This window comes from Phoenix dactylifera, chromosome 11 (assembly GCF_009389715.1).
Source record: "Phoenix dactylifera cultivar Barhee BC4 chromosome 11, palm_55x_up_171113_PBpolish2nd_filt_p, whole genome shotgun sequence".
NCBI classification, from domain to species: Eukaryota; Viridiplantae; Streptophyta; class Magnoliopsida; order Arecales; family Arecaceae; genus Phoenix; species Phoenix dactylifera.
In genome coordinates, this window is record NC_052402.1 from 7,421,540 (window position 1) to 7,436,435 (window position 14,896).

Genomic DNA, 14,896 nt, shown 5'->3' on the forward strand with positions numbered 1-14,896 from the left:
CACCATAATGCCTTTCATTGTCAAGCTTTAAGTGAGAGTCTTATTCTAGACTGTATTATTTGGCAGTAATTCTTTTCTGAAAGGGTAGGCATGTTGTCAAAAAGAAAAGAGGGCTGCATAAATGAGGAAACCACTCAACAAGGATCAAAAATTGAATCTATAATGCGGGCCTCGGATGACTTTTAGAATCAATTGTCGTTTGTTTTCCAAAGACAAGACTTCTTCTATTAGTCGAAATAGAATACAGAAGGATGCAAACCTATCATCGTCTTAATTGTCATGAGGGGTGAATTGTTCTATGTTTCGAATCCATTACCTCCAGATCATGATGGAACAATCTTACCATGACTCGCTATCTGAGAAATGAAGCTGTGAATATACTAAATTATCTTAACTTGGTGCCCTTATTGAACAGCAATATCTCCCCCCCTCCAGCATTTGTTTTGGTCTGAGGTTCTTAATGAATCGTGGGGATATTCGAATAAGCCATGAAACAAAGAGCAGAATTTCGTAGAGAGATAAAAGTTGTCTCCGATGGTACTGATTCACTTCATTTTTTTTTTACGTTGGCTCTTGGCATCTGTGATAAATAATAGCATCAAGGGATAAGATCCCAAGATTCTTAATGAAATGAGGAAGTTGAAAAAGAATATTTATTAACTGAGACATGCTGTCTTTGAGAAAGAGAGCGAGAATGAGGAGGTAAGCCTCATGCTGTTGTGTTCTGATTGAGGTCAAGAAAGAGCTAGAGATGATAAAGAAAGTGCCTCAAAAGCCACTTTGCACTACCTTTCCCAACAATCCATGCACACGAGCACGTCTAGGCTTATTACTCCAATTACAACGCAAGATAGGCAGCTCAGTGGTGCTCATAGCCAGCAACAGTTTTGAAGAAAAAAAATCAAATAGGAAAAAATAAAAAACATAAAAGAAACAAGCCATGGCTTGGACTGGCAAGCAGGACATGTTTATTTGTGTTTGGAGCATTGTTGCATGGATGCTTGTGGATTTTTATCCAAGAGGAGGGAGAACTGTAGGACTGGAAGCAGTCTCTTATTAATAACCACATCATTTCACCGAAAAAACAGCCACACAGTACAACAATGCTTTCAAAATTTTGAAACATGGATGATAGACTTTGAAAATGGTTGCTTTCAATAACCTGCATCATAAAACTCAATAAAGTCAGATTTCTAATATCGTCTGGAAGCAGCCTCTTATTAATAACCACATCATTTCACCGAAAAAACAGCCACACAGTACAACAATGCTTTCAAAATTTTGAAACATGGATGATAGACTTTGAAAATGGTTGCTTTCAATAACCTGCATCATAAAACTCAATAAAGTCAGATTTCTAATATTGTCTACTCATTAAATTTCATATTTCTATTCAAGCGAACGGGATATTCTCCCTATTCTATGCCATTATTCCTTGGGATGCATCCTATGGCTTGTTGGCTAATCGCCAGCCTGAAAGAACCCTGGTGACTTCCCAAGGTGTGAATCAGTGGTAAACTGTGCGAACTACTTCAAAGTACCCAGGAGTGGCACTTTACTGATGATTTAATTATAACAGTAAGATCAACAGTGTGACTCCAGGGTTAAGAGGAGCCAAGATTTTCTATAACATTACAGGGGGACACGGCGCTATGAAACCTTAACATTGGTCATAAAGATACAAACTTGGTAGCCAGAACATGCTGAGCAAGGTAATTAAGTCAAAACCTGTCATTGCTGAGGAAGAACATGACCAAGTTGCACATAAAGTAAAGCAGACATGTCATCACCTTCCATCAATCAATGAGGGAAAAGAAACCTCTAAGAGGATAGCTGAGGCAGCTACTCCTATGATACCTGTTATAAATGCAGCATCTGCTTGTTTGCACTCCTTTTCTAACTATTTTGACATTCTGGAGCTACCATTTTATCCACAAACTGCTCATTATTCTGTCAGCTGTTTATTAAACAGTTCTACCCTGTTCAACAATGGCTCACTACTGTTCAGTTATTTCACAAACATTTAATTCCTCACTCAGAGTGGAGCATTTTCCACTTTCCCATCAAATAACCAAATTCTCAACCTCATGAAACTTCTGCAACAGAAAGGAGGAAAGCAGGAACAGAAAGAAACCTACAATCAACACATCAGAGCCAAAAATACAGCCGGAGACATCTATGAGCATCAATGTATGAGGATCATAACTGCAATAAGAATGAACGAACTTTGTTTTTATCTATCAGCTGTCTTTGTACAGTTATGGGGAGCAAAAGCATAAAAACAGTCAATATCAACAGCAATCTACAAAACCTCCTACAGCTCCCAAATTGTAATAGGCAGCATGGAATATAATTTGATGCCTCAATTCAGCACATAAATATCACCTATTTTGAGTCAGCAGCATCAGCGTCAGACTGGGCTGCAATCAATCACCAATTTCCAACTGATGGCGACAGCATCCTATCATAACTAGTCCATACTTCCCTCACATAAACTATACAAGCTTCCCGATGGGACCAACCTGCTTCTCAACTTCAAAACTGAAGGTCACTTAAATTACAAGCAAGAAACCAAAACAGAATGTCAGAAACCAATGAAGCACGCCCTTAGTAGCCTGCTCGGCAATGAAACCATGGCAGTCTTGATGGTGGTTGGCTTTGACCAAATAGAAAAACTGTATTCAGGATGCATGTGGGCCCAGTCTGCCTCATCAGTAGAATATTGTGGAGATTAATCAGTCCATGGGCGTATAAGTAGTTGGAAGAGGCAAAAATGGTCAATCAATTTCTCCTTCCTCAACATCATTAACAGGTATACTCCTTGACTCACCGTCTTCCTCCTCTTCATCATCAACTTTCATGTACAACCCAAGTTGTTCTAAAGCGTTAGTGCCCCCAAGTTTAATACAGCCCAAACCCTCCTGCGTGTGAGTAGGGCTTGTCTCACCAACAGAACTAGGTACATGCTCAGCTGGAACAGTTCTAAGCATCTCTAGATCTTTTAGAAATAGATTGTTCTCATCGATCTCGGCAGTCTTCTCCATCTGCATAATGCATAGAATGTCCACCATCAAATACAAGATCAGAATAACAAACAAAAGCTATCATGATGTGCCTGAAAACAAAGTTTTACACACCTGAAGCAAGGCCTGACGTGCTGCTTCTCTCTCGAGTTCACGTTTGCGCTTAGCTTCTGCTGCAGCTTCTGCTTCAGCTTGCTTTCGAGCTTCTTCGGCAGCCTTAGCTTCTGCTTGCAGCCTAGCTTTCTCTGTTGTCATATGATTATAAGTAAATCATTCACAACATGACATGAAAGAAAAAAAATTCAGTGAAACAAAATGCAGGTGTCTCATTGACTCTTACCTTCCCTTTTTTGCCTCTCAAGCTCCTCCCTCTCCAGCCGAAGCATCTCTGGATCCCTCTTCTCACCCTAATCTCAAAAAAATGACTACATGAATTATGCACATGATAAAATTCTTCTGGAGTATAACATGCAACCAGAAGTGACATGGCAAAAATTTAGTCACTCTTCTAACCAACCTGGTCAAGGGTCTTCTCACGAGCTTTGAGGATTGTATCAGCAAAGCGATTTCTCAATAAAGCTGCTCGATAGAGCTTTTCAGGGGAGACTTGCCTCTGCGATGGAGCATTCTCCCCTAAAATTTTCATAATAAAAAGGTGAGGGGATCTGTGCATAGTATATGCTTGAGATCCTGAATTTCACAGTATTCTTCTTGGAAATTCATTCTTACCCTCTTGCTGGCTATTTACCTCGCCAGATGCAGGTACAGCATGCACATCCTGTTCTAGTTGATGTAACCTATTAGAAGATCCTACAAATTGCCAACAGTGCATGACTTTAGACAACAAAATGATGAAAGAACGTAATAGTATCAATCTCCAGATACAAGAAAATTTATAAGCATAACCATTTACACTGGGTTAAAGGTGACATCTAATAACTTACTGTTGGCATCTAGCAGGTCTAAGATATCACTTTTTTCTTGGTCCAGAGATGCCCCAGATCGTACATTTCCCTACATAAACATGACAAAAACTACAATTTTTAAAGAGTAAGAAAAATGCTCTGAAGTACGCAAGTAGAAATAGATTTAACAAAAATATGTTTCATATTGATAATAATATCAAACAGATATGGAATGATAAGGCTAGAAATTTGCCGATAATCTCAAGCAACAGCTCATGCTGTAATTTCAAATGCTAAAACACATTAATAACCTTTGTAGGATTAGCAACTTTTACATCTGATTCACTTCCTGAAGAACTACCAGTGTCTGAATCTGCAGAAGGATCAAAAGACTAGAATTACAAAGTATATTTTGCAAGAACAAATTTTTAAGCATCTATACATACCAGGCACCAATATTAATAACAAAATAAAACGAGAAAAGACCTCTGGCATGCAACATAAAGTGCGCTATAGAGTGTATTATTAAAGAGTCATGCAGATAAACTGTAGTTAAATCAGGAATTTGTACTGGATGGATAGGCCCCCCCTGTCGAAGGATACATCTGTAAATCCTTTGAAACAAAAGAAATAGGTTTTCTCTCCCATCAATCATCATGAATCAATAATACAGATAGATGAGAGACAAAACATGAGAACCAATAGCTCAAAAAACGTTAGAACTTCCGTTGCAGGAGTAACAAGACAGACTAGTTATCTGAAAATTTCAATTTTCTCAGCAACCTATAGCTTCACGTAGCTCTTGCAGCATTTAGTCTACATAGCAGAGTTCTCATACCCTTTCTACTTAACATGCATAGCATAAAGTTCTGATATTCCGAAAAAATTCTCACAGTAGTTGACGCTCACCAGTATTGGAAGTTTAACTTAAAAAAGTTTGAAGGCCAGTCTTACCATGCTGATTAAAACTATGATCCACACCCAGCAAGTCTGTAAAGTTGTCTCAACCATCCTAGCCCATATTGCTGCATATTGACCAGTGCATAGGTATATTTCTCTGATGCACACATCATAGGCCAAGACAGACGTGCAGTCCTGAATCCTACCTTCCTATTTCAAAAACATGTTTTACATTCCCAAATAACCATAACACTGAGAATCAAATAAACTATACTTTAAGGGACAATATGTCTAGGATCTTTAATCCTCTAAGGAGACATCTTCGGGGGCGGAAGGGACCATAAGAGAGGGCCTCTAGATGACTTGGATGAAATCCACAAAAGACAATTAGTCAACTTAAAAAGGGCCATGTATTTTTCCCTTAGGGGCTATTTGGAGCCCTGTAGTTAAAGTTGCATTGCAACTCAAGTCACATTGCAACTTATGACGCATTAGTTGACTTATAAGAAGGCTCACTACCTGTGTTCCAAGGAAAGTTTGGGAAAAGAGGGGCATCTTTGATAGACATTTCACCAGACATCTTGCGAGTGGACGCTAGATCGGAGCACTTGATGTACATGACGATGAGGGTGTTTTGGATGAATTGATTGACACTAAAGCTACCGACAACAAGGACCTAGGTGAGACCTAGGTGTCCATAGGGAGAAAGCAGTGGTGGTGCATGCCTTGAAGAGGACAAAGAAGGTGAAGGAGAGGGGCGGAGGGGTTAGGCGGTGGTGGCGAAGGAGGCGGAGTGGAGGGGTAGGGCAACATAGTAAAGTCTGAGCTGGAGCAGGCAGCTGTAGACCTCCTGGAGGTGATAGAGGCTGGCGATGGCATTGACGGTGGCAACAAAGGGGGAATTGAGAGCAGGATGAGGGATGAGAGAGGAAGGGAAGGAGGAGATACCTACTGCAGTGAAGTTCGAGGTGGCCATAGGCCTCCTGGAGGTGGCGGGGGGCAACAACATCATCAAGGGCGATGACAAGGAGGGACTAGAGAGCAAGGCAAGGGAGAAGAGCAGGAGGAGGAGAAGGGGCCTACTGTGATGAAGTCGGAGGCGAAGGGGCCATGGGCCTCTAGGAGGTGATGAGGGCCAATGGCAGCATCGAGGGCGACGGCAAGGGACTTGAATACGGGGCATGAGAAGAGAGAGAAGGGAAGGAGAAGGACGACTGGAATTTAAGATCCTACTCGAGTTGCTGCAACTTGCCCTGCAGCCATTTCAACCACAAGTCGACCTATTGCAAAATTGCCTTGAGTTGCAGCATAACGAGCAACTCAACTGACTATGCAATTTGAGTTGCAAACATTCAAACAAGCCGGGTTGCCTGCATCTGTAACTTGAGCTACATGCGACTCCACTGACTGGACTCCAAACAGCCCCTTAGGGAAATTCACTATTTATTCCACATGTGGTTCATTATCCTCAATATCTAATTATCAAAGTCATATCCAACATCCCACCCATATATATAACAAGCAGGCCATGACTAGCAAATGGAGGCAGATACCCTGTAGCCTAGAACCCCAGTTACAGCCACCTCTCCACGACAACCTCATGCAATACATGTTGCAGTACTTGTGGCAGCAATGGTAATTGTGCCCCCAATGATGCCAAAAAAGTGTACAGGTTACATAAGCCAGCATCAAGCCTAGCATCATAAATATATGAAGTTCCAATAGTATATCTACAAGTGCACAACATATGTGATATACAAGCTAATGAGTAAATAAAGTAATGCCCACTAATAACTATACCATGATCATAGACTTAAGCTTGTAAGAGTCCTTAACATCAAATTATAGTGGTTATTTGATGCCAATCTGAATTTTAGACTAAAGTGTAATCTACACGTGCACAACATATGTGATATACAAGCTACACATGCACAAATTATAGTGGTTTTTTGTGCCCCCATCAAATTATATCTATACGTGCACAACATATGTGAAACAGGCTAATTAGTAAATAAAGTAATGCCCACTACAACTATACCATAATCAAAGACTTAACATCAAATTGTAGTGGTTATTTAATGCCAATCTGAATGCTAGATTGAAGTTTAATCTATGCAATACACAGTAATCATCACAAACATTTAGGATGTTTTACAATCTTACAATAACATCTGATACTAAGGAATTATGTTTAGTCGTTCAAAAGCATATCCATATATTAGAATAAAGAAACCATTATTGTTCAAAGGTTAAAAAACAATTTAATAAATGCACATCTTAGCTTGTCAATTATGTATCTTGTGACAAGCTAGTGTACCTTTATGGGCCAATGCTTACCATATATTGGCATGGTATAACATAATAACTCAACCATGCAGCCCCTAGCCAAGTAAGGCACATGCATGATATTTTGGGGGTTACCAATTTGCAATCAAGGGAACAAGTAGGCATCAAAATTCATGTCCAGCATGATGTAAAATCAATTTTGATTCAACCAAAGCCCATGGTCCAACCTTGTGGGTCTGTTTCAGGTCTTAAACCTTCTACTCAACCGCACTCTACAAGGGCCACTACGAACTGGATCAGCAGCAGTAGATTTCATTCTATATGAACTGGATCAACTGCAGTAAATTTCATTCTACTCACCAAAAGATAGTTCAAAACATAAGAGTCTGATCTGCAAATGCCAAAGCTAAGTGAAGCATAAACAGAAATTGATCCAACTATAACCTGAATATCTTCACTATGTGCTCAATTTTGGGTCCAAATCAACACTAACCAACCAATTCTGGTCAAGTATAACCAATGCCATAATCAAGTCGTGGCTGACCCATTAAACTTGCAGTCTATTGGTAGTTAAGTCATTTCATGTTAGGTCCATGCAACGGATAGTGCTTCCTAGTTTTCTTCTAAGGCCCTGTTTAAAGTGCTCTGAGATCTTCCAAGAAAACTTACCGCTTTGAAACTTTCTGGAAGTGGAATGATGAAAAGAGATTAGTAAAGCTGGCAGGACAACTAATCCCTATTTCTGGGATAACCTAACCCTTTTCCAAGAGGATTTATCTTATCCCTAAAAAAAATAAGGATCGGTTATCTTTCCAGCTGCCCACTCTTTTAACTTTCCGACATGCTTTTAAGAGGGAACTCTCAGCTGGAAGATCTTCTCGCAATGAAAAGATCTCCTGGCATCCAAATAGGCCCTAAATATCTACTCTAAACAGAGAAGATAAGGGACTTGGCACAGATCTACCCTTCAAACATTGTAACCCACATCCCTTGGTTTGAGATTAAAGCAACAGAAGGTCATCAAAGTAGATGAAGATTATACATGAGAACCATAAATTTAAATTCAATCACAAGATTAACTACAACCATCCAAGCCTACGGGCATAAAATAACGTGGTAATTCACTTGAAAACAAGGAATTAAAAGGTACCCATGTTGTTAGTAGCTAGCATTCAACTTATTAGAACACTAGTTACTCGAAATAATAGCAAATTAAATTTAACATCACTACTTATTGATTATCTCAAGAAAATCTGTTCACTTCTAACAATAATAGACAATGAAAAACCAAAAATTTCTACTTTAACATCAATGAACAAAGTATAAAGCAAAATAGCATACGGTTTTTTAAAAGGCAGCCGCGGTATGCAGGCTCTTTCCTTCTAAAATTGCTTCAAAAGCATCTGTTAAAAGTTCATTCACAAAATTGCTTCAAAAGCAATCTCTTTTAGAAAAAGAAGCAATACAAAAAAATGACACAAGTTTTTTCTTCTTCTTTGTGGCAACGGTAGCCATCTTTCCTTCCCTCTTTCCCTGCTAAATCATAGAAATGCTCCTATCTCATGCTTCCCTTCTACTCTAACTTAGAGGATTATTGCAGCAATTTATCCCCATGAACAATTCCGTATCAAATCCGAAATAGAATCAGCCATGGGATGCTAAGATCAACCCAAGTTTATAAAGGCAATACATCCTTTTATTAGTCACATATATATAACAAGCACATCCCTCTAATGCATGAGTAGTCAACCATCACCCTAAATGCTTGATGCACAACTTATTGTTTCTGTATGTGAATTTACATACAAGTTAAAGCTTTCCTCATCTACTCCTACATAGATGTGATGTACAGCAATCGACCACCAAGGCTGCCTAGCTTGCCCTCACATATAAGCAGGTGTGTACAATCAAGGCCATCCAGCTTCCTCCACTTCTTCCTTCCCATCTCAGATCGGCCACTCTGTATGTGCCTAATACCAATTTAATTAGTTGTCTCTTTACAAAATTGATGTGCCTTGAGAAGGCTGGCCAGTAAGGACATTGAGATTAAAAAAAATATACCAGTATCAAATCAGTAAGTTATCAAATCACTTAATCTTTGCGCTTATTTCAGGGTTTGTTCAGTGATCTGCTTCAGCTTTGAGTATCATGAAAACGTTTTCACATTAAAGAGTTTAATGAACTGGTTTAAACATGTCAGGTTTTATGATGTGTGTTTGCCCAAGCACAGGTTCTTAACAAGAAACTAAACAAAACTCTGGTTTTTAATATAAGTAACTACTGAGCCAGAATTTAGTAGCACTAGATATAAAGCATAGGACATCTGGAGGAAGAAAATTTTCATCAAAAGTGCTAGGGGTTATAATAGATGTTGTTTGCTAAAACTATCAATCAGCATTGTCTGAAATGTCAACTTGAACTCCGATGCAAAGTAACTGGCAAACCCAACAGAAACACATTTTAAAGGGAAATGACATGATACCATCAAAGAAATAGCAAAAAGCAACCTAGAAGTAATGAAAATAATGCAGAGTTTCATTCATCAATACAAATAAACACCTAAAAATTAGGAAAAAAATCATCAACACTGCAGATATAGATCAGCGCATAAGAAACTATATGGCATAGATTGCACAAGCAAAAAATACATAAAATTTCACAATAGAACTGCTGCATCAAAACACACAGGTATTAAGCAACAGAATAATGTAGTAAGATGAAAGAAAAAAAAAAGACTTAGAAACAAGCACGAACCACTGGAAGATGACCCTGAGTCACTAATAGAACTGCTTGAACTACCACACTTGCTGTTTCTAAGTGCTGTATCTTTCTCTATCACCACCGGAGGATAGCTTGAAATAGGAGGGTCATTGCCACCAATATCCACATCTTCATCAGCTGGCTCATTTCCTGCACACAAACAAGAAAGAATGATACAATTGTAAGATCTGAAGTCTCTAATGTACAACCATATCTTGCATTAAGAAAAGCTAGGAATGGAACAAGAAATTAACCTTGGCAGGGATGCATTGTAGAATTACTAAGTCCAGATACATTTAGAATCTGCAAGAAAAATTAGTGCAGAATTAGGAACATATGGAATAAATACCACATTTATAAATTCTAACCAATCAATCTCACCTCCATTTCACAAGGCTCAGCTTTTGCTTGCTGCCCGGTCTGTTTCTCTCGCAAATGATCATCCAGAAGCTTCTTTAATTCGAACAGACTATCCTCGCCAAAGGAATCAATATCAATCTCCATCTCATCCTCGTCTGTTTGATTTGCATTGCCAGCATGGCTCCTCAAAAAATCAATGATGTGTTCTGGAAGCTCCCCAGTTTCTAGGCGCCTACCCAAATTCTGCTTCTCCTCGTCTGTCAACTTTGGTTTAACAGTCTGAGGCACAACAATATTGTGATTCACAGGAGATGCTTTTCTCTTCTTCAGCTGCATCATTGGCCTGGCAGCTTCTGTTTCTCTTTTAACAGCTGCATCAGCTGCAGCCAGTTTCTTTTCAACAGGTTTCCATCTTGTTTCAAAGAACTTACTCATGACATCTGCCATGATATGTACATCATTACCAGGTGGATTATAGGTCATGGCATTGGTGAATGTGAGCCTCACGTCTGACACAAAACCCCACAGGCTAGAATAAGCACCTGAAGCTATCTTACGCTTAATTGTTCCCAAATCCATTGGATGCTTAATAATTTGGAAATAATCTGGGAGGTTCAACTTCACCACATCAACAGGAGTATTAAATACCCATCCATACTGGTGTGCCATCAAGCGCTTCAGAAGTGCCTCGCACTGTTTCATCAACATGGCATATGAGTTGCTGATAGGAGGCGGTAGACCCTGCTTAGCAGATTCAAACTTTCCCGAGTTCCCATGCTTCAATTGTGGACCATTATGATGCACAATATCCTGTTTCTTCACACGCCGATCACTGGAGGACGAGTTGACAACCCCATTAGCACCTGTTATACTCTTAGAGAGTATTTTCCTCTTGAATAACCGAAACTGCTCAAGCTCTCCTCTCAATCTAATCTCCAACTCCTTCCTCTGTGAAATAGACAACTTGGACAGAGAAATTACTTCCAATGGGACATTGAAGCCATCACACTTTTCCATACTTAAGCTTATACACTTCCTTTTAGGAGCAGAAAAGTCATCCGAGTCAGCACGGCCCGAGCTACCAAACCCTTCTGACTCACCAACCGTCTCAACTGCATGCCGGTAGTCTGGTACAAAGCCCGAAGAGTATGCCTTTGAGAACTTCTGCGTTTTCCCCATCATTGGATTCAAAAATCACAAGCTTTTTCTTCAATGCTTTACCTTGGTGCAATGTAACATAAACAATTTTTTCTCCGAGGGTTAAGACAATCAAACTTTTACATGACCACCATGCCACAGAATCCCTTCTTCCGAACCATAATGAATATCTTTGTAAAATATAAATTTCAAAACTTCTCGGCGGATTTTTATAATTTCTGGACGTTGATGGTACTCAATTCAAATTTTCCACCAAAATAAGTCGCCCAAGCTCTGTCTTTCTTCTTTTCACTAGCTTTATCAGTATCCCATTGCAGACCGAATCAATACGCCCACCTCCTATCAGAGGTCTAAGATTCATCAGAAAAACCTAAAAGTCCGCAGCAAAACCCTAGCTTTCACCAGAAACCCCAAAACCTAAATTAATAAACGAATAACACAAGCCCACTCACCCAACTCTCAATAGATAAGATAAAAAAGCCCTAACCCTAGCTCTCCTCCAGCCACAACCCCTTACACCAAACCTAAAGCTACGAGCAGTAATGTGCCCCAGAAATCAACCCCCTTAACTCCACAAAACCACCCCTAGATCGAGAGAACGAGAAAGAGAAGCGGAGAACGAAAAGAACGCGGCGAGGTCGGTTTAAAAACAAACAAACAAAAACTAAACACCGGAAACGCTTCCAAAATCCAACACAAAACCTGGATCCCTAGCCGAGAAGCCGCTCCCGCGTGAAGAGAAACAGTAGAATGGAGACCTCTATCTCTTCTCTTCCTCCCCTTCCCCGCCCCACCACCCCCCGCCCCAGCCCCCTCTCTCTCCCGCACCTCGCTTTCGTCTCCGCTTCCTCTTCTCAGCCTCGAAGTGGGAGAACGCGAAGAAGCCCCTCAGAAAAACGCGAACGCTGAAAACGGCGAGCGTGGCCGGCCCTTTATACCGGCCCGTGGCTCGGCATTTGATCGATCCTGGCCGTCCGTTTCAGTCTAACGCGTCAATCGGACGGCAGAAGTTCGTATCGATGGCGAGCTAACCAGATACTTTCGAAATCAACGGCTACGAACGATAGCATCCGGGGATTAGTCCAGATCGCCGGTCCATTAGACCATCTAAAGTCTAACAAATACTTCAATATCTTATAATTAATATGTTTTTATTGGATTTGATTATTTTGTTGAACTTTATGATTTCTTAGGTGCAGGAGAATATTGGACACTTTGTTCTCATATTTAAATGTGGGCCAGGTATTCATCAATCTAAAAGGTCATGTTATTTATCCTTCTAAATATCAAATTTTGCATGAATATTCTTCTTAAATTGATATTTATATGTATACGCTCATAAAATACTTATTTTGTTATTTTATCTTTTTTTTATTATTTTTGCATTTATACCCACGCTATCTAATACATTTAAATATTAGCGGTTTTAAATTAAAATGATTAAAATATTCTTAGTGGGTAGATGTGCAAAAAAAAAAACATTATAAAACGATTGCGATGAAGGAAAAAAATAATTTCAAGATTTTAATTTATTTTTAATTAAAATAAATATGATTTTTATTAATGGTGTTAAAAGAACCATTATATTAGGGGAATTTGTGTCAAAAAAAGTGTTTTTATGAGAGCATAAAAATAAATATAAATTTTAAGAAGGTATGTACGTAAATTTAAATTTTTAGAAGGATATTCATGAAAAAAAATTTATGCTGCATAAGTATTTAACTTTTCTCTCTTATGGTACTCACACTCGAACCATGCGGATGTATTATTCCAGGACTGGTAGCACTTCATACCCATATCTTGGGCAGCCATGGGTTCCCTTCGGCAGAGTTGTTTTTGAGTACAGAAGGATGGATTGCTGCATCAAACCTGTTTGGGTGGAATAACTGGGAAACCTGGGAATGAAAGAAACGCCTGTTTTTATGAGTACAGGTATCAACTTCTGTGTGGGGAGTGACCAGCTTTCTACATTCTATGTTAGCAAATTTCCACAATAAACTTTATATAGCTGTTTAGGGGTCCAGCTATACATTTCTTGCAATCTTGGTATTGTAGATGCTAGGATGAACATGGAATTGGTGAATAAACTTCTTTGGGTGACTGCAAGATTAGACGGTTTTAAACCCTGCAAGAGTTATGCTTGATTTCTCAAAAATCATTATATGTTTAATGGTTTCTTTTGTACACAAGGTGGAGGTTTTCCTGCATTCATTCTTTGTTAAACTTGTCTACGGATGCTTTGGTTGGGCCTGGCTGCTGCCTACCACATCTGAGTTATATGGTCTAGAGCAAGGTACAATATTTTGGTATCGGATCCCATCCCAGTAACATCCTATTACTTTGTCAGTACGTCTGGTACAGAAGCTGGTTGGCGTACCAAATATCGGTACCCCATACTGTATACTGATACCAAATAGGTACAATACGGTCTGCTTCATACTGTTTGGTTAGATACGATATGACAAATCATGATCCAGAGACTTGCTTGATGAGGAAGCTGAACAGTTTCTGATGTACTCATTTATCAACCTAGATCAACACAGAGAATGGCAGTGAAAATACCACTCTCTGTATAAAGTCATGTGACATTCCATAGAACATGCACCCTGGTTATACATACACGTATGGAATTCAGTCCTCTTTATCCTACTAACATCAGGTGGGAAAAACAGATGCCCATCTTACAGGGAAATAATAATTAATGTTAACCTCTCTATTACAGCATTCAAGAAACCATGCTCTTATGGACAAAGGGCATGACTATTTGATTATAATATATCCTTCAAATTTAATCTCTGAAGCCAGCATAATATTTGTGGCCAAAAAATGCAGGTCTTTTCGGTAGCATTCCTTGGGAGCCCCTTGATCATGCCATGTGGGTTCCTGGAATACTTTGTTGATAATTTTTGCCATTGTTGTTAGAATTGATGGCCTTGTTTCTATCCTGATTAACTTGTTGCTAGAAATATTCTAATAGTCCTAATGCAGTGATATGGCTTTGAATAATAGATATCCAAGTCATCAAGCTAGCTAGCTGATCTGGGAAGCCAAGCGTTTTTATAGAATTGTTCTGAGAAAGCCTGGGATATAATAGGAGGTTACAGACTCAATGCACTGAATATCTCTAGGCTCTTAAAATGGAAGTCACCCTCGCTGAGAGCCTTTCTTCGCAATATATTTCTATTGGATTCCTAAACTAAAATCCTGGTTTAAGCCTGAAGTTTTGGCAATGATTTTAATCTAATCTCAACTTGTTAGTTTCATTTCATCAACTACAACTATGTTATTTTTCTTTTGAATGTTATTGATTTAACCAAGCCAGGACTAAGGAGTTACCTGTGTCTTCGAGGATGTGGATTAGGTATAAAGGCCGATTATGATAAGCATATGAAGTTTCCACTGAAAAAAACGTTGCAGGTAGAGGTGAATCTGGGCAGAAGTCACAGTGTCTTGTACAACAAGTGGAACTACTTGCATTCTTTCTGGCCAGTGGAACTGCTCGAT

The 14,896-nt window shown here is 39.3% G+C and overlaps 1 protein-coding gene across 1 annotated transcript; it reads right to left on the reverse strand.

Annotated features, from left to right (window-relative positions):
• Positions 1-2,191: 2,191 nt before the first annotated feature.
• Positions 2,192-12,183, reverse strand: LOC103714479 (transcription factor GTE9-like). Its single transcript, XM_008801744.4, has 10 exons — positions 10,256-12,183; positions 10,129-10,177; positions 9,869-10,024; positions 4,240-4,301; positions 3,968-4,037; positions 3,753-3,833; positions 3,541-3,656; positions 3,364-3,430; positions 3,138-3,268; positions 2,192-3,044 (listed from the first exon to the last, which is right to left on the reverse strand). The coding sequence occupies exons 1-10, from the start codon at positions 11,414-11,416 to the stop codon at positions 2,778-2,780; spliced, it is 2,160 nt and encodes a 719-aa protein (XP_008799966.2). The 5' UTR covers positions 11,417-12,183; the 3' UTR covers positions 2,192-2,777.
• Positions 12,184-14,896: the final 2,713 nt, after the last annotated feature.

Coding starts and splice junctions, on each gene's coding strand:
- LOC103714479 (XM_008801744.4), bottom strand. CDS start 11,416: ATGATGGGGAAAACGCAGAAGTTCTCAAAGGCATACTCTTCGGGCTTT. Junction 3,834..3,967: donor AGACCTGCTAGATGCCAACA/GTAAGTTATTAG, acceptor GGCAATTTGTAG/GATCTTCTAATAGGTTACAT. Junction 3,657..3,752: donor GGTAAATAGCCAGCAAGAGG/GTAAGAATGAAT, acceptor TGAAAATTTTAG/GGGAGAATGCTCCATCGCAG.